Source organism: Pseudoliparis swirei, chromosome 1, assembly GCF_029220125.1.
Source record: "Pseudoliparis swirei isolate HS2019 ecotype Mariana Trench chromosome 1, NWPU_hadal_v1, whole genome shotgun sequence".
NCBI lineage: Eukaryota > Metazoa > Chordata > Actinopteri > Perciformes > Liparidae > Pseudoliparis > Pseudoliparis swirei.
The window spans coordinates 1,236,868-1,257,576 of NC_079388.1; the positions used below are offsets into that span (position 1 = coordinate 1,236,868).

Consider the following 20,709-nt stretch of genomic DNA (forward strand, 5'->3'; position numbering starts at 1 on the left):
GTGATTTCCAGGATATGAGAGTGTACTGAATGATAATGGATTTTTTACTGGATCCTCATTATGACTGAACTTAGAAATTAGTTGCAAAGCTTGAGGTTATTTTGGGGCTCTGGAAGAGAAACTTGAATGTAATGGTCATCAGTAGAAAATAAGAAAGCAACTGTGGTGTTCGATAAAAAATAACGTTGATAAAAACTCAAAGTTGGAAATGATGGAAGGAGAAAATGATCCACGACTCAAAACACATGTTTTGTAACTGGCTCATGTTCAGATTTTGATGAAAGATTCAGCACTTTACATGTGTTCTCTTTTAGATTCAAAGTCAGTTTTGGAGAGATTTGTTGAGAGTTTTCTAATTAGTTTATCTTCACTAATGTCGTCCATAAATTAGGTTTCTAGATAGATAGATAGATAGATATATACTTTATTAATCCCCAAGGGGAAATTTGTCGTTACAAGTAGCAGCACCAATAAACCAAACACACAAGAATAAAAACAAAAACAAAACACAAATATAGAAAAAACAGGGATGAAAGATATAGAAGTATACAAAGTAAAATACAAAACAAAATATATATGTACATATACAACACACATGCATACACAACACACAACATCAATGACAAATCAAATCAAATTCAAAAGTATTAAATATAGACAGTGTGCAAAATGCAGAGTGTGTATATGTGTGCAGGACTAAAAGGAATAAAATGTGAATTACTGTGATTCAGGTTCAGAATCGACTGGGCATATTCAGAATGCTCATGCCTGAGTGGTTTGGACAAAAACAATATAAATGTGTTCAAGTATTAATATCGATGAACACATATCTGCATTTGAATGCAAAATATTGAGATAACGGGACAAAATGTTGGTATCAGAAGCGCTCTGTTTCCATTGGTGATCCGAGTGGATTTGACTGATTGCATCCCGAGACGGCTTTGGTCTAAGTTCAATTCAATTCAGTTTATTTGATGTAACCCAATATCACAAATTATCCTCAGTGTGCTTTATAATGTGTACACATACGACATCCCTGACCTTTGACCTCACATCGGATCAGAAACAACTCCCTAAAAACAGAAAAAACAGGAGGATCTCTCTCCAGGATGGACAGATGAATAGACGTCATGTGACCAGAAGTTACAGAGTTACTTAAACATTCAATGAATATGACATAATTTATAAATAATTAGTAGTACCTCGACAATCCATGGTCGCAAGCAGGTACATTAGTGTGGAGAGCAACAGAGTCTCGGTACCCATCAGCACTCCAGTTGATTGGCAATGATTAGGCTTTTAAACGGTTTAAAAATCAGCTGCAGTTACTGGTGGAACAATCAGTGGTTGACGTCGTCTCTCAACACAACTCCAGTCCGGCGTCTCAAGTGGCTAATCTGAAGAACAGTCGTCTGAAGGGGCTCCATTGACGTCAGACTGGGAGGCGATGTTGCCGAGGCTGCTTCCTGTCTTCTGTCGCAGACGGCGTTAGCTCCTGGCTCGTTGTGAAGTTCGGTCTCCCGGTTGGTCGGTGGTTGCTGGTGTCTGGCAGGAGGTTGCGTTAGCTGATGAGCTGCTCCGAGCATCTGGGTCTCTTTACCCCCTGAAGGCATCTACTGGGAAACGTGAATTATACATTCATTTATTCAACAGAACGGGAGCATTATTCTGGCAGCAACTATGCCCCCCCCCCCATCCCCCATCCCCCACGCTGTGTATGGAAATGAATCTGACTTTTTGTTCCTCGCGCTGACTCTTAAACCCACTGCTACACGCTGAGCAGTGAGCCCGCCGCCTCGGGACACACTTCCACATCAATGCAGAGAGAATTCACCGGCAGCACCGGCTGGATGTGAGGACAGTGAACACACACCGGCATGAGGTCATTCTCATGCTTTAAGAACATTGAATGTGCATTAGGACATTCATTCATTGATTCTGTGGTAAAAAAAAAGCAGTGATTTTTGAACGCATGTGAAATATATCACATGTTTACCGTGGAGCTTCTTCTCTTGCAACATTTTAATTGGTAATCTGCAATTCAGAGCAGAGCGGCTCAACACATCGACGGGGGATTCAGGATTTTGGGATCAGGGTTCAGTTTCAGTGCAGCCTGGTAAATCACTCGTGATGAAAATTAATTATGTTCAGAATGCAATCATTTCCAGGATGCGGATGCTGTGAGTAACGATCAATCAAACCAAGACGATGGTGGCCCTTTGTTGGAAAAGGCAAAAAAACAATTTTAGACATGTGTTCTGAAAATGTATTCAAGTTGTGATGGTAATTTTACTGTTCACTTTAACCTCTTGGTTTTTGGTTCATTTCAAGTGTAATGAGCTGCAGTTGAGGGTTAAAAACATGGAAGATGTATCACTGAACACACACACACACACACAGTCAAAGAGCTGAAGTTGGGCACACTGAGAGTCTCCCTCTGGCTCTGAACCAGCAGACCTCCATCAGCCCATGAAGGGGTCTCTGTGTGTTTGCCTGAGCATGTCATTGATGTACTTTCAGGTGTCCGGAGAGCTTCCGCCCAGACACCGTCAGGCCCTGCCTGCTGCCCTGCAAGAGGGACTGTGTGGTCACCCCGTACAGCGAATGGAGCCCCTGCCCATCCACGTGTCACGCAGGTACACACAGCTACACAAGGAGGGGATGCATAAACCCTCTGGGGTCTGGGGCACTTGAATATGACACATACCTATGTGTGTTTTTTTATAAAAAATTACAGAACAATCTCAGCTCTCTATATAACGAGGCACACTTGTCATAAGGCACAAGTGTAAAGAGATAGTACGGCCCTAAAGCTGAACATTGAAGTTTGTTTTTTAAAGATTCTTCGTATCTCTTGTGAAAACATACCTGTACTCATGTGGACAAATTGGTTAACTAAAGAGTCTTAGGTTCACACAAGCAGTGAAATATATGAATTAAATGGTAGATACAAGTAAATAAATGTCTAAAACTAAATTCTTTATTCGCGTTTTCTGAGTAGAAATGATGTGGTCTGTCACACCGTTTACCACAATGATAAACATGGGACTGAGAAATGACTTCATACAGCAGATAAAGCTTCATGGGTGTGTGAAAAGGAAAAATGACCATTAAAATCTTTTTTCTTTTCAAATAAATATGTACTACACATTAAAAAAATGTATATACATGTTGAGAAATAGAAAAAAGAAGTAAACTATTCAGACTATTTACAATATGTATGACTGTGTTTATCGATTAATGAAGCATATCAAGTGTGGTCATCGCTGTTTCAGCACCGGCAGAGAGAAAATGACATCATCATGCACTATGAGACGGGATACCCCAAATAAGACGGACTACCCCAAAAGAGACGGAATACCCACAGTCTGTTTAATAAATGTGCTGTGAACGCAGCAACATCAGTCTTTACTAAAAGGAGCACATCTGTTTAACAAGAACATTAAGTGCAGATGTTAAACATCATGGCTAAAGGACTTTGACAAACCTTCTTTCTTTATTTCCCCCTAAAAGTCCCTCGCGACCGCTTCAGACGAAACCAACCGCTGGGAGTCGTGATAGGTTTTGGGGAAATTGGAACCTATTTACCAAGCCAGTTTCTTATGTTAAGTAAAAAGCTCCAACCAACGCTGTGTGGCTGTAGTTCCCCTGAGTCTATCTGCATGTTACTCCCCAAAGCATCTGCTGAACAAATACTGAACTCACATCATGATCTATATACAATATACATGTGTCTTTCTCTTTGCTTATTGCTCTAAACATGAGAGCAGCTCATCTCTTAACAGCGTGGTTAGTGTTTACGTGTTCTGGCTTCTTTAACAGCACATAAGTCGGGACGAACAATCACCCAAATAAAATCACACCCCTCTCCTTCTCTTCAGAACTCAAAACTGAAATGCACGGATTGATAGAGGTTCCTCCAAAATCCCTCAGCTATGAAATACCCAACTCTTAGATCTCGCCTTACGATTAGTACGATGTGATGTTTTCTTCCTCTCAACCCTGGTCCAGTGAATTCTGTCTCCAGATCTAGTGCAAACGTAACTTTTACAGCATGTGTTTCCATGTTGTAGATGAGCCAAGTTAAAGGAAACAGATGCTAAGCTAACTGAGCTAACCATCTGAGGATCAGAATGCTCCTTCAATGTTCGATGCCCATCGCTTTCTGATGCCGACACCCTTCAGCATCTGCATGAGACACGGCGGGCTTTGAACCAACTCCAATGTAAACCCAAGGCTCGCCGTTATGTAATGACAAAGTCCAAAGAACAAGAAAGTCTGTTCAGGGAAGCTGTGTACTTCGGAACCTTATTGTCTTATAAGTCGTCAATTTCAGTCAGAAAATAGAAAAATAGTAGCAAAATGAAGACCAACCGGGTCCCGTAGCAGTTATTCTACATTGTACATGTTTAATAAATATATTGTTTAAAGCAAATATTACCTTTTGACATGAAGGACATGCTGGAACTCAAGAGGATGACCCAGCATTGTTCACTCTGCTGCCTTTTGTATTCAACATTTAACACTACACACTAAAATGGACTTGTGTGTTTCCATGTGTCTTTGCTCAGGTGGAAACACCAAGAAGAAGCAGTCCAGGAAACGTGTCATGATCCAGATACCAGCCAACGGGGGACAGGACTGTCCCGAAGTCCTGAACCAGGAGAGAGAGTGTGACGCTCCATCTGTCTGTCAAGGATGCAGGTAAACTAGTCCTGTTCAACATCGAAACGCCTGCACACACCACACAGTAACCACCTCCTGTAATTACTAGTCGGAGTTCTGGCTCATTTTGGATACCCAGTCTGCAGTTATCTTTATTTAAATTCTGACTCAACTCTGAGTCTACTGCTATTTTCACATGGCATACCCTTGAACCCTTTTGATGGCCCTCATTATGGATTATGACCTGAAGGCATTGAGTCTATGTTCCGGTCATGGGGGAATTTATTGCCTCCAAGATTATCATTGTGGTGATAATTGTGGCTCCATCCAACGCTTTAGTGAAGGAGGTACTGAATGCTACATTTTCTAGAAATTAGTAGTCTAACTCTTATTCATATAACTGTCGGATCCCGGATAAAAGACTTTCTGATTCCTGTACCTCTTCTTTTTTTCAGATGGAAAATCCACAAGTGGCGGAGATGCCAGCTGATTCCGTGGTCCGTACGCCAAGACAGTCCCGGAGCTCAGGAGACCTGCGGGCCCGGACTGCAGGTTCGAGGTGAGGACAGACACACAACAGACTACACACACATTCACACGCGTTGTGTTCTTCTACGTCACCTTCTCAAAACCAGAAAACCAAAAAACTATAAAGTATGGGTTTACAAGCCCAACAGAACAGGACCTGTGGCCTGAGTGAGTCTTGAAGCAGACGCTGGACATGCTATCAGTGGACACACTCAGACTCCGTTATCAGATTCCAATGAGGAGCATCCTTCCGCCCCATTACCTGTAATGGTATCTCCTGAACCTGAGAGACACAATTCAATACGAGGCTCTCACGATGCAGCCGCTCACTCAATACAACGCGTGGAAGACGAGAACCATTCCACCAGGATGTCCCAAGACCGTGTGTGTGTGTGTGTGTGTGTGGTGGGGGCTGAGTGATGATGATTTGATGTTGGTATTTTTATTTTTAACATATTCCTGTGTGTTCTTGGCTACACTGCAGGTTGATTGAGGCCATTATTTTGCCATCTAACCGGCTAACGGTGTTAGCTCATCCTAGTTTTGCCACGGTACCACTCCCAGTATTGTGCTAATTTATACTTTTCTTTATACTCCACTAGATGTATTTTAAGGCTACCATTACTTTGCAGATTTTGTGTAGTTAACGCATGATGAGCTAATAAAATATGATGCATCGATAGTTCAGATTAAACCAATCTGGCTAACGACAACAATACACGGACATGATAACTCACGTTGTGTTGTTCGGCCCCAAAGTGTCATCAAGTGTGGCGATAAATGAGTTATAGCACACATTCCAATTCTTTTCTCTTTTTAAGTATTAATAAATAATACTGTTCACAGTGGAATGTGCCCCCCTGGGCTGGCTGCTAGTTGCGTTGTAAAGGAAATGAGCAGCTAGCAATATTCTTTTTTCATCACAGGGTAATATCGATTTCCTCATTTGGCTCTTGATTTACATTATTTGTATGTGGATATTTCAGTTTATGAATCGTGGTGGTGGAGGAAGTAGTTTGTTTATTTGTGCTCAGTCCTGCTTGTCTGCACATTCTGGGCAACATTGCAGAACATCTTAATATATCCTTTATTGATCCCACAGTGGGGGAATTCTTCTTCCTTAGTTATTAAGGAGCAGTGAAGCCTTTTTTATGATGCTACTACACGTACACATTTTTATCTAAACACGTAAGTAGTTATCTGACAATATGATTATGTAGAGTAACGGTGTAAAAATTCATATCGGGACACGTTATGGAATCCACTATGAGTAATATTTGGAGTATATTTTTAAACTTTGGAACGCAAAACCTCGGCAGAAAGAAAGCTTCACAATATCCGAGATGCATTTGTCAGCATAATACAAACTTTTAATAACTTTATTAGATATTTCTACAAATAGTTTCCAAGTGATATTTAAGTACTTTAACTGAAGTAATATTAGGTATACAGGACTTTGACCACTAATGGTTATTAATAATTATATGCAACTAGCTAGTACAAGCAGCACTAGTGTGCATGGAATATTAAAATGAGTAAGCGAGAACAGTCAATACATCATCTTAAGTGAGAAAATAATATTTCTTAGCAGCTATAAACACATGCATTTTGAATAGGTAATTCAAAATGCATGTGTGCACTCTTCAAATATACACAGTATGAATAATACATTGCATACTACATTGCATAGCTGCTCCGGACTTTATCAATGTCTATCATATTTCTCAGAAATGTTCAACATGGAGCTTTTTAAATGATGAAAAAGAGGAATAGCAGCAGAAGGGCATATTAATCGTCCGATAATGTGTAAAATGCACAGCCTTCTGCATTATATGTCCTGAAGGTATGCATGCATAGTGTACGTAAAATGTTTTATTCAGGAAACCGGATGGTGCTCGGGGCCGACTGAAAGCATCGTGTTTATTAGAGATTTAGTGTGGACACCGAGACGACTCTCATGCTCTCATCATTTAAATCAAAGTTCATTCCAATCTCTTCTCTCCTCCACCACTGTAGCCGTTTCGTGTCGGAAGCAGGACGGCGGGCAGGCGGACATTGAGGCCTGTCTTAAGTTGGCCAGCTCTATGCCGCTCCTCACTCAGCACTGCCAGCTGCCCTGCCAGGACGACTGTCAACTCAGCAGCTGGTCCAAGTTCTCCTCCTGCACGGCCGACTGCGTGGGCGTCAGGACACGCAAGAGGATGCTCGTCGGTGAGTGGCAGACGTCAATCTTTAGAATGAGATCCGTGGATGTGACTTTTGTGTGACATTTGTATTTGTGTAATTATGAGAGGGCTACAAACAACCCAGTATTTTACTATATATTACTCGGTAAAGGGCCTCCGAGCTTCAGTAAAGGGGCTCCGAACCTCGCTAGAGGAGCTCCGAGTCTCAGTAAAGGGGCTCCGAACCTCGCTAGAGGGGCTCCGAGCCTCGGTAGAGGGGCTCCGAGCCTCAGTAAAAGGGCTCCGAGCCTCGGTAGAGGGGCTCCGAGCCTCGGTAAAGGGGCTCCGAGCCTCAGTAAAGGGCCTCCGAACCTCGGTAAAGGGGCTCCGAGCCTCGGTAAAGGGGCTCCGAGCCTCAGTAAAGGGCCTCCGAACCTCAGTAAAGGGGCTCCGAGCCTCGGTAAAGGGGCTCCGAGCCTCAGTAAAGGGCCTCCGAACCTCAGTAAAGGGGCTCCGAACCTCGGTAAAGGGGCTCCGAACGTCGCTAGAGGAGCTCCGAGCCTCAGTAAAGGGGCTCCGAGCCTTGCTTAAGGACCTCCGAACTTCAGTAAAGGTGCTCCGAGCCTCGCTAAACGGGCTCCAAGCCTCGCTAAAGGGGATACAACTCTTGTTAAAGAGGCTCCAAGCCTCACTCAAGATTAATGGTTTATTTAATAAGGGACAGTGCACATTGATTCAATAGTGTGGGGCTAGTATCATCTAAACTCCATCTTACCTGTTTACACTGGCATTTGGTTAAATTACATATTCTATAGCCTGCTTAATATCTTCTTTGTTTAATTGTTTTTCTTATTTGTTTTTTACGGCACCTTCTTTTACTGTTTATTTGTACTTTGCTCTTTTAACTGTTGAAATTTTTTGGCCCCCGTTATTGTCAATTTGTTTTAATTGACTACTGAACTACACTTTGTGAGACCTTGTCTGTGATAAGTGCAAAATAAATAATCCTTACTTAGTAACCTACTTTAATTAAAGGACCAACAATCATGAAATTGCATAATTAATGAAACCTTACTTAAAGTTAAAGATGAATGTTTTTGTTGTTGTTTTTTTCCAGGGAAGAGCAAAAAGCATGACCAGTGTAAAAACACCCAGGTGTACCCCCAGAGCGAGACCCAGTATTGCCCGTGTAACAAATACAACTCCCAGCCCGTGGGCAACTGGTCGGACTGCGTCCTGCCCGAGGGGGGCCGTGTGGAGAGTCAGCTGGGCATGAAGGTCCAAGGTGACATCAAGGAGTGTGGCCAAGGATACCGGTACCAGGCCATGGTGTGCTACGACCAGGACAACCGCATCGTGGAGACCTCTCGCTGCAACAGCCACGGTGAGCTGCCCATGCTCAGAGAACACACCTATTTTAGAAAGACCAACACCAACCACTCAATTTAAAGGCAAAAAAACTGATTAAAATCACAAGAAATAGAAAAAGAACTTTCACGGGACCCTATGAGACGTCACAGAGACTCCGGGGAGGAAGGAGTTAATAATGTGTGATAGAGAGATGTAAATTCATCCATAAGTAGAGAGAGAAGAGGAGAGAGGTACTCAGTGTATCCTAACAAAAAGAAAAGAGAACGTATGACCAGTCTGACCACATAGATATTGTGGATGAATCCCAGAGCTGACTTTGAGGTTCTTATACTATTCTACTGTTACGCTATATTTTTTAGCATACATCAGGAAAGTCAGGATTAACCAATGTTCCCATAATCACGCGAGTAACGTGGACATTCAACATGTCGCTGGTTTGCAGAAACATAGAATGGGAACAGTTATGCTGGTGACTGCATTGCACAACGCTTCTCAGAGAGGAGGATGGGCTGGATACATATCATACTTTGAGTAACACTCTTCCTCCTTCCAACAGTCAACTCTGATTTATTCAACCGTGACCACAATCTTGGTCTTTGTGTTGTTGGGGGAGAATACTGACAATCACCCTATTGTTGGATGTGACTTATCTTAAAGGCCCTGAAGCTGAATACTATGAATTGTCTTCACAATCATCTTATGTCTGATCATGCGGCAGGCTCCATGTGTAAAACTATATATTATCTTACTAGAATAATGTAAAGTACCCTCGAAGTATTCTTCAACGAGGAATCCTGTCCCAATATTTGGGATCATTCAACCTCAATCAAAAAGGAGAATTTGGGGCTACATTGCTGCCAGCAGCCCAAATGTGTCAGGCCTCCTTGTATGAGACTGTATTTACGTTCTGCTGTATGTTCCCACAAAGGGAGAAAGGGGAATTATGAAGCACAGCGCTTTCATATTCAGTATCTTTGCCCTGGGCGAAAAGAGAGCACATCAAAGCACTTCGGGGAGCGAGTGTGTCTGTGTTTGCCTTCCTCCTCGTATGGGGCTGCTGGATGGAAACCGGCTGTAACTGTATAGCCATATCGGATATAGTCGCTAGTGCTGCTTTCTTTCGGATTTCGGAGTGCTTGATTGGTTGATTGTGGGAATAACGCGGTACGATTTTGCTCCCTTTTGCTGATGGATGTGTCTTCTGACTACAGCTGCAGATCAATGACAGGTGTGTCTATAAGGTCTATGCTAGGAGTCAGAGAAGGGATCATAAAGCAAGAATGGTTGCCTGATGGGCTCCGAGGCTGGTGGTCTACGTTTGGTAAGACCATAATCTGTTCTAATGGTGGGATGTGATGGGTCACAGGGTACATCGAGGAGGCTTGCATCATCCCGTGTCCGTCTGACTGCAAACTGAGCGAGTGGTCCAACTGGTCGCGCTGCAGCAAGTCCTGCGGCAGCGGGGTCAAAGTTCGCTCAAAGTGGCTCAGGGAGAAGCCCTACAATGGGGGAAGGCCGTGCCCCAAACTGGACCACGTCAACCAGGTGAGAGAGGTCTCACTTTGAACTGTGGGACGGATAGTTTGAACAGAATATTACGTCCCAATGCTTGTCTTGGGGAAGGTTTCTGCTGTATTTATACGTTTACTCCTGTCTTGAATGTACATTTCTCTTTAATTCCCGAGTACAATAATCTGAATAACTCTTTCTTTGATGTTCCTTTCTCCTCTTTTGATGAATGGGTTCCATCCACAGGCTCAAGTAAGTACTCTATTGTTATTTATATGTTATGTGTTTACCCCTTTTTTGTAGCAGTTATCTTAGAACTGGATCTTCACTTCACTTCTGAAATTGCAAACTAGTTGCGTTTAGTCAAGTTGTGATCTTAAATCTCCAAAGAATGATTGTGTTCGGAAATTATATTCAGAGAATGTTTTTTTTTTTGCTAAACAAAATATATCCTGTACAGAATAAGAACCTACATGTCCTGTTTGTGTGTGTGTGTGTGTGTGTCAGGTGTATGAGGTGGTGCCGTGCCTCAGTGACTGTGGGCAGTACGTCTGGGTGGCAGAGCCCTGGAGTGTGTGGAAGGTCAGCAACGTGGACCTGAAGGACAACTGTGGGGAAGGTGTTCAGACCAGGAAAGTCAGGTAAGATGGAATCATGTCAAACCGTGTCAACCGGTCAATATGTCTCTCTCAATCTGCATTCTTGTTCATATTCATGTTCTTGTGGATGTTTGTATTGTATCCAGTTACGTTGACATTCACTTAGAAGCTCCGATTCATAGAGTGCATTCAGCCAATGAAGCCCTAAAAGTCCACAGACGTGTTTTTGGCCACCCGTTTGGTCAAGAATGAACTGACTTGTATGAGTTTTGATCGTAGATCTCAGTAAATATGCCCCCCCCAAAAAAAAATGCATGGCTGTTCCATAAGTGCTGAGCAAAAGGTCACCCATGTTTTTTGAGACGGGATAACAGTATTGTTGAATATATTCAACTAACATTGGGTCCTTTTTGCATTAGAGGTGATGATTGAGGTATTACATTACAGCCTCTACATTCATTGGAGAGCATTTATTCACATTTGTGAAGTATTACAGAAATGTTCCAGGTCTTTTCAGAGTAGGATTGAAGGGACCAGGGTGCTTATTCAGAAATGAGAGATGAGACATGCAGTATATGCCATTTGATGCATCGAGAATCAGCTAATAGTTAGCAGTAGATACGTGAGGCCAATGAAGACGTGTCTTAAACTTGCGTTATATTGGCAATCAGGGGGCAACTCATCTGGTTCCAAACAGAAGGATGGTTGTATAGAAGTCTATGAGAAAACTCCTCTCTTGATGTATTCCCTCAGTAAACATTGTAAACATGAGTTTTTAGTCTTCTTAAATACAGCGTGATGTTCATCCAGTAAATTATCGTCCACTTAGAGAACTGTAGATATAAAGGAGGATATGCTTTAGGGCGCGGCTACCTTTCGATTGTCGGGTCACGACCTTGCCGATGTCCAATCACGGACTCAACCGTGTTTTGGTCTGGGAACCATTTCACAGTGTGAAGGCAGTTCATGGAAGTTATTAGGAACCATTTTGGTTGCCCAAAAAGATCTTCTTCGGCATTCAGTCGTACTTACCACCCTCATGTGTCACTTCTGGTTGCAAAAAAACAAGATGGCGACGGACACAAAGCCGAACACGAGGCTTCAATCCGGCAGTCCACAAGGACGTCTTCATGGAAGCGCTCTGAAAAGAGTTCTACCTCGAGTTCTACGCGTGTTCAGAGATTCTGAGCATTCAAGAAATACCGTCCATTCCGGACTATAAAGCGCACCTATATTCAGGCCGCACCTGCTAATTTTTTTCATAAAAAATACATTTTACACAAACAAGCCGCACTTGTCTATAAGTCGCAGGTGTCCCGTTGAAACACGAGATGTTAACGTGACGAACGGTACAGGAAATACTTTTTCTGAACTTTCGCTTAAAGTTGAGAATATTTAAACTTTTATGCGCGCCTAACAAACGCTAGAAAAACGCGCCGATGGTTTTGCTAATGGCGCGTTTTTGAGTGTCGCGTCTGGTGTGATCGAGCCCTTAGTTTGCAGAAACAGTTTCATTGGTCCACTGCGACCTGTTCGGTAATCTCATTGGTCAGATTAGCCGCATCGTTGTAAAAGCCGAAGTCTCAAAGCGTGTGAAAAAAAGTAGCGGCTTATATGCCCGAATTAACGGTAAGTGGCTAAAGTGTATTCAGTCAAACTAAAGATGCTTATATTATGGGATGTTGCATCCAGAGATGAACCCATTCCTGCATCCCTTTGCGTCCAGATGTATGCTGAACACTATCGACGGGCCCTCGGAGCAGGCGGAGGACTACCTGTGTGACCCGGAGGAGATGCCTCTGGGGGCGCGCAACAGCCAGCTGCCCTGCCCGGAGGACTGTGTGCTGTCCGACTGGGCAGCCTGGGTCCCGTGTCCACTGGTACGAAGAACATCTTACTTTCTCTTTCAATGCTTTGTGTACACAGCACATTCACTTTAGTAAAGTTTATGATTTCATTTGTTATCTACTTTTTATTTATCCAGTCCTGTCCAGCCCTCAAATCTCAAATACGTGGGATTCCTAGAGTTTTCACACATAGAAACATTTTTAAACAGTTTATTTGCGACGTATCATTGGCAGTCTTCTGTTACTGCAAGAAGCACATCATTTGGGTTCCCTCAACATTTAGTACTGGTCTTAAATCACAGACAGGGGCGGCCCTAGCACATTTGGCGCTCTAGGCGAGTTTCACTCGTGGCGCCCCCCCCCCCCCCCCAAAAAAAGAATACAAATTAAAACGATTTTGCACGAAAACGGAATTGCAACTTTCAAACGCTCTTTTGCCCTGCAAGACTGAATTTCTTTCAAATAAACAGAACAACGATCGCAACAATGAACAAACATTAAATAAAGAACAAAATCCCTGAGAAAATGTCACGTCTGTGCTGAACTACGCTCCGGCCACGCCCCCCTGATCAACGGAGCACATTCACTCCCTCGTCGCCTGCAAATAATGTTTTTTTTGTTTTCTGTTCTGTTGATGGCTGGCAAACAACAATCTTAGAAGGTCTGGGTCACTTGTGGCACATATTATTCACACATTTTAAGCAATCAATCTACCTGAACAAAATTAGACAAAACGGAATTCACCAAAATGTGAAACGGAACATTCTTTTTTTTTAAACGGAAAATCATTGACGCTATTCTAAACAGTAGTGCTTTATTCATTGCAAGAACAAGAGTGCAAAGTGTACACTATAGAATCAAAACAAATAAACAACTTAGTTAACAAACAATAATAATAACAAACAATACAATAATATATGTACTCTAATGTTAGATTTATTTTTTAAATGTCAAAATATTGGTTGGAGATATAGATGGGGGCGCAAAAAAAACCTGCCCAGCAAAAAAAAAAAAAAAAGCTTTTTACCGCCTGTAGGAAAAACCGCCCCTGATCACAGAGATTCATCAGTTCCTAAATCCATTCTCTGGATGAGGCAGAGCTACACGTCACGTTGTCGTCTGCATAACAGCGAATCATCAGTTCAAGCACACATGTGCAACAACGGAAAGTCCACTCCCACACCTGTCTGCTCCTGGTTTTGGTGGTAGAAGGGAAGTGATCAACCAAAAGCTGTTGTTGCTCGACACCAGGGGTCCCCAAACTTGTTCCTGTGAGGGCCACATCACTTTTCCCTTCTCTGATGGGGGCCGGGGTCAGTTTGTAACAGAAACAGTGTGACGATCTCAGGGTGTCTAAATGTAAACATGTATTGTTTTCCAGAAAGCCACATAACCAAATATTAAAAACCCTTTCCGGGATCTTCATACGTTCTATTTGAAAGGAGCTAGTCTAGGATTTGCGTGGCCAGACTGAAAAAAAATCATAATGTGTCTCTGGTATTGTTCAGGGGGCCGGGCCAGATGTGGAGGCGGGCCGCATCCGGCCCTCGGGCCTTAGTTTGGTGACCACTGCTCTACACCATTGGTTTGTGGTTTCGAACCCAAACAGATCGTGTTCAGGGTTTTGTCTTTTGGAATTCTTTTCATGACATTCTTGAAATCAAGCTGCATGAACACGAGTCGGCACAAAGCAGAACACACATCATCTTTGAATATGTGGAAGGGAGATGTTGTTGAAGGGGTTCAACGAAATCAAAGATGTCCTTTCTGATTTCCATCGGTACGTGTCCTGTAACGACTGCTGAGGTCATCTCTCTGCTCCTCAGCCATGCAGTGGCAACAGCACTCGAGAGAGGAGCGCTGACCCGCTGCGCCAGCCGGGGGAGGAGAAGCAATGCCCTCCGACTCAAGAGACGGAGCTCTGCAGACTCAACAGCAACTGCTTCCACTACTCCTACAACATCACCGGTGAGGCCCTCGTAGAGCGTCCCCCGTCGGGGGTCATCAGAGGCATTTTCTTTTGCTGATGAGACGTCTCCGTGCAGATTGGAGTACCTGTCAGCTCAGCGAGAGAGCCGTGTGTGGCAACGGCATCAAGACGCGCATGCTGGACTGCGTGCGCAGCGATGGCAAATCTGTAGACCTGAAGTTCTGCCGGGAGGTGAGTGTCTCTGAAGCCGTGGTCGGTCGGCTTCTGTCACCGAGGCACTCAAACCATGTGGGTTTGTTTTCTTGCAGCTGGGCCTGGAGAGGAAATGGCAGATGAACTCTTCCTGTGTCGTGGAATGTCCCATCAACTGCCAGCTGTCTGATTGGTCGCCGTGGTCCGAGTGCACGTCGACCTGTGGGCTGGCCGGTAAGTGTGTGTGCAATGTCAGATTTCTTCATTTTTAATAGGGGCATGGTTCGGACCCGGCTTGTTCCTGTCACTCGAGAGACTAGTGGACCGACCTGTGACTCTTGTGGCTGGATAAGAGTTCTGATACTGGGCACTTGGCAGATGCTGGAGATCAGGCTCTGGATGCGGTGAATTAGGTTTAACAATATTTAATGGCAAGAAGTGTAAACAAACAATCAAAAGCTCACGACCGTGGGTCCCGTGGTGATCCGGGCTCCACAGGTACGAGCTCGAAGCGAGCAGGTGTTGCTGTCTGACCCGGGTCGAGACGAAAAAGCGATATCCCCCAGTACAAAAAGTGTTAGTCACAAAATCAGCCAATCACGTACTCTCAAAGGTAGTTCAGCCTTTAACACCTTCCTGTTGGCTCAAAGTCCGCAATCAAAATGGAGAGGTCAAATGTCATGAACCCCGGGTCAAAACGTCACTTCCGGTCAAGTTACTGAACAAGTATTTTCACAATAAAAGTCCCGTCTGTTATCGTCCAGATTAGAATCACTTCACGGCCTTCAACTGGCTCCGACATTTCGAAAAATACTAACCAACATTCATTCCATGCACATACATATAAAAATATATATGGACCCTATGAGACGGCATAGATCCTATCTGCTGATGGATCATCGAGGTCTGGGTCGTGGAGTTCCTGCTCCTGACTACGCCACTGTCCTGTTGAGACTCCGCCCACTGTTGAGACTCCGCCCACTCCTCCTCCCCACCGCCATCTGCCTGATGGATCGTGGAGGTCTCCATCGTGGAATATGCCTACTATGAACTATTCATCCACTCTGTCATATTCATTGAATGTATTTAAACTCTAAATCTGTCCTTCTGGTCACATGACATCTATTGTTCTGTCCATCCTGGAGAGGGATCCTCCTCTGTTGCTCTCCTGAAGGTTTCTTCCCTTTTTTCCCCCCTGAAGGGTTATTTGGGAGTTTTTCCTGGTCCGATGTGAGGTTTTGGGACAGGGATGTCTATGTGTACAGATTGTAAAGCACTCCGAGACAAATTTGTAATTTGTGAAATTGGGCTATACAAATAAACTGAATTGAATTGAATATATAAACATACACATACATATAAACATACATATAAACATACATATACACATACACATACATATAAACATACATATACACATACATATAAAAATATATATAAACATACATATACACATACATATAAAAATATATATAAACATACATATACACATACATATACACATACATTTACACATATATATAAACATATATATAAACATACATATAAACATACATATACACATACATATACACAAACATATACACATACATATAAACATACATATACACAGACATATAAACATACATACATACATATACACATACACATACATATAAACATACATATACACATACATATAAACATACATATACACATACATATAAACATATACACATACATATACACATACATATAAACATACATATAAATATATAAACATACATATAAACATACATATACACAGACATATAAACATACATATACACATACATATACACATACATATAAACATATAAACATACATATAAACATACATATACACAGACATATAAACATACATATACACATACATATACATATAAACATACATATAAACATACATATACACATACATATACACATACACAGACATATAAACATACATATACACATACATATAAACATACATATACACACACATATAAACATATAAACATACATATAAACATATATATACACACATATAAACATATATATAAGCATACATATATATACATACATATAAACATACATATAAACATACATATATAACATACATATACACATACATACATATAACATACATATACACATACATATATACATACATATATATATATATACATATACACATACATATACATATATATATAAACATACATATACACATACATATAAACATACATATACATAAACATACATATACACATACATATAAACATACATATACACATACATATAAACATACATATAAACATACATATAATCATACATATAAACATACATATAATCATACATATAAACATACATATAAACATACATATAATCATACATATAAACATACATATAATCATACATATAAACATACATATAAACATACATATAAACATACATATACACATACATATAAACATACATATACACATACATATAAACATACATATAAACATACATATAAACATACATATAAACATACATATACACAGACATATAAACATTCATATACACATACATATAAACATACATATACACATACATATAAACATATAAACATACATATAAACATACATATACACATACATATAAACATATAAACATACATATAAACATACATATAAACATACATATACACAGACATATAAACATTCATATACACATACATATAAACATACATATAAACATACATATAAACATACATATAAACATACATATACACAGACATATAAACATTCATATACACATACATATAAACATACATATACACATACATATAAACATATAAACATACATATAAACATACATAGACACAGACATATAAACATACATATACACATACATATACACATACACATACATATAAACATACATATAAACATACATATAAACATACATATACACATACATATAAACATACATATACACATACATATACACATACATATAAACATACATATAAACATACATATAAACATACCGTATTTTTTGCACTATAGGGCGCACTAGATTATAAGGCGCACTGTCAATGAATGGTCTATTTTCGATCTTTTTTCATATATAAAGCGCACCGGACTATAAGGCGCATTAAACGAAAAAAAAAAACTTTTCTTCGTAATCTTTTGGCAGTTGCTGCGAGACGGTAGTTCATGTGCGGATAGAGAGATTACGTCTTTTCATAAAACGAAAGCACCAAGAAGGACCGCCTCAAAAGTCATTGATATTCATGTCCGGTGCTAACGCTGTTGCCTTCAGTCGAATAGAGACTGTATTACTCCGCGACGCTCCTGGCTACGGTAGCCGTAATGCTGCAAGCGGTGCGGCTTTGTAGTTTACCAAAGTCGTACTAAAACATTTTGACTTAGCGCCGTGAGCGCCTTGTACCACACAAAATCGCTTAGAGGTCAGTAAGCAAAACCAGAATTAATCCATATATACGGCGTTTCGGATTATAAAGCGCACTGTCGTTTTTTGAGAAAATTAAAGGCTATTAAGTGCGCCCTATAGTGCAAAAAATACGGTACATATACACATACACATACATATTAACATACATATAAACATACATATACACATACATATACACATACATATTAACATACATATAAACATACATATACACATACATATAAACACTACTTCTTGCCATTGACATTTTAACATTTGCAGAGAGTAAACAGTACCCATATGCTTCATAATACATTCATTATAAAAATATTACCCCTAATATTTCCTATTATAATATCTTTCCATATGTATTAATTTAAAGCTCAAGACTACAGAATCAAAATAAACTCTTACAACCTAACAGTTGACAATGTGATGGATCCATGATGAAACTGGGCGGTACACAGAAAGGTTGCAATGTCAGCCGTCTAAACTACCCAAACCTCAGTCACACCTCCGGTAAAGGATTCATGAGTCTGGGAAACTTGACAATGAATTGGGAGATGGATTATAGATAACCAGAGAGCACCCTGGGTAATGTTCAGTATATGGGTACAGTTTCTACAATGGGGTTTGCTCCAGACTTCAAACTTTACACTTGGAATTATTAATGTCCAAGTGCTGCTGAGGAAGACGTTGCTTCATCTCGTGGTGAAACAACATCTTCAATAAAATCTCAGTTTGTTAAAAGATAGAGCGAACCTACTTTTAGGAATCTCTTGTGAGATCTCTGTTTCCACATTCAAGAAGGAAGTTGATATGAGAAACAGCAGGAGCTCATGAATCCTGACATGTTGACCCTTTTATATGGCAACCTCAACAAACACCACATTGTTCAGGACGGCGCTCCCCAGCGGGCGACGGCGGGGAGTCAACTTACTTCTTTATCTTCTTCTAATTCTTACTTTAAGACACACAGTGCTAACGTCGTCTATGATGGGATGCGTAGCCATTTTGGTCTTTTTGTCCCAAATACGCTGGAACCCGACCCTGAGCTAATCTATATTGTGCTTTCTTTTATATTTTGTATTTTGTCTTTGTTATTATAGTGTTATTTCTAGACTGGTGACTCAGAGGGCGCTGCGTTAGACTTCCAATGGGTCACGACTGCTGGTCTCGACACAGATGGCAAATAAAACCGTGGATCTTGCATATGCCATTATTCAACAACTAGCATCTCCTAATTCAGCCGTGCCTGCCTGACTCCAGCGTTCCAGTCCGTAATGCAGGCCGTCTCTTAACGATGAAATCTTCAAGCCCGAACGGAGCGACATTCACGAGGATTATTTCCTCAGACTCGACAGAGCTCCTGTGGAGCTCCAGAGGACCGGCTGCTCTCGTAAACTGTTCCTAGCTGTCATATTTACCACACAGCGTTCAATCTGTCTGCGTACATGCTCTGCCAAGTCTCATCCAACTACAGGCCCTCAGACTCAGGGGCGTGAAGAACCAATGAGACGAGAATGCGGAATACTTGCATGCTAATTTTTTGCATCAAAACTATTTAAACCGGCAGAAATGCAAATTGTTACCTTCGCATTGAAAATGCGGAAGGTTATGTTTTGATCGCCGTGTATTTATTTATTTATTTGTATGCGTGTTACTCGCATAACACAAAAAGTATTAAACCGAATCAGACGAAATTTGGTGGGATCATTGGTTATTATCCGGGGACCATTTGATTAGATTTTGGGATCATTTGGATCATAGGTCAAGGTCAAGGTTATGAAAAGGTCAAAATCTTCTTTTTACCATAGAGCGGTCAATTTTTATCCAATTGGCATGCAACTAATGCCAACATGTTCATAATGAAATGCCCAATCTTGTGATATGCGAAGGTATGCGCTCTACCGAGTGCCTATTCTAGTTTTAATTGCAATGCTTTTATTGTGAAAAGTAAGAATGGTGGGATCTGGCCTGCATTGCCTTCGCCAAGGTTGAAGGGAGTAATAAACGTTGCCGTCTTGGGTCGGGTTACGGAGCCCCCGAGGGGCCGTACACTCCTGTGTACAGTTTGAATCTGTGCGCTCCACACAGCGCGGTTGGTGGAGGCCTTTGTGATGCTCACAATGTGGCCACGCTGAGAGTATTCACAACGGAAAGCATTAAGAAATGTGCAAATTAATGCACATTATGTGTCACCCACACAATCATCACGAGTCAGGACAGGTGACGTCGTTTCAATCAGCAGAGACTTCATTAGGTTGGTTTATTTAAAGTAAACGCCCACATTCAGTTGATAGAGTAATAACAGAGAGAGAGAGAGACTGAGAGACTATGAATGAAAAAGAGAGAGAGTCTTTCTGACTGAACTTCAGCGGAAGCTTCATATAAATATTAGTATGGAGGTCTGTGTGATGGATGGTTCTGACTTACACAATAGATTCACCCAGGAGGCTGCT

At 41.3% G+C, this 20,709-nt stretch overlaps 1 protein-coding gene across 1 annotated transcript in view; it reads left to right on the top strand.

The window, feature by feature from the left end:
• thsd7aa (thrombospondin, type I, domain containing 7Aa) overlaps positions 1-20,709 on the top strand; it is a 183,295-nt gene that overhangs the window by 128,853 nt on the left and 33,733 nt on the right. The window contains exons 10-21 of the mRNA XM_056420376.1: positions 2,521-2,636; positions 4,572-4,704; positions 5,121-5,224; positions 7,210-7,404; positions 8,476-8,742; positions 10,096-10,274; positions 10,485-10,490; positions 10,746-10,879; positions 12,564-12,717; positions 14,511-14,652; positions 14,730-14,845; positions 14,923-15,048. Coding sequence (XP_056276351.1) covers positions 2,521-2,636; positions 4,572-4,704; positions 5,121-5,224; positions 7,210-7,404; positions 8,476-8,742; positions 10,096-10,274; positions 10,485-10,490; positions 10,746-10,879; positions 12,564-12,717; positions 14,511-14,652; positions 14,730-14,845; positions 14,923-15,048 — 1,672 coding nt within the window. The remainder of the gene's footprint in view (positions 1-2,520; positions 2,637-4,571; positions 4,705-5,120; positions 5,225-7,209; positions 7,405-8,475; positions 8,743-10,095; positions 10,275-10,484; positions 10,491-10,745; positions 10,880-12,563; positions 12,718-14,510; positions 14,653-14,729; positions 14,846-14,922; positions 15,049-20,709) is intronic.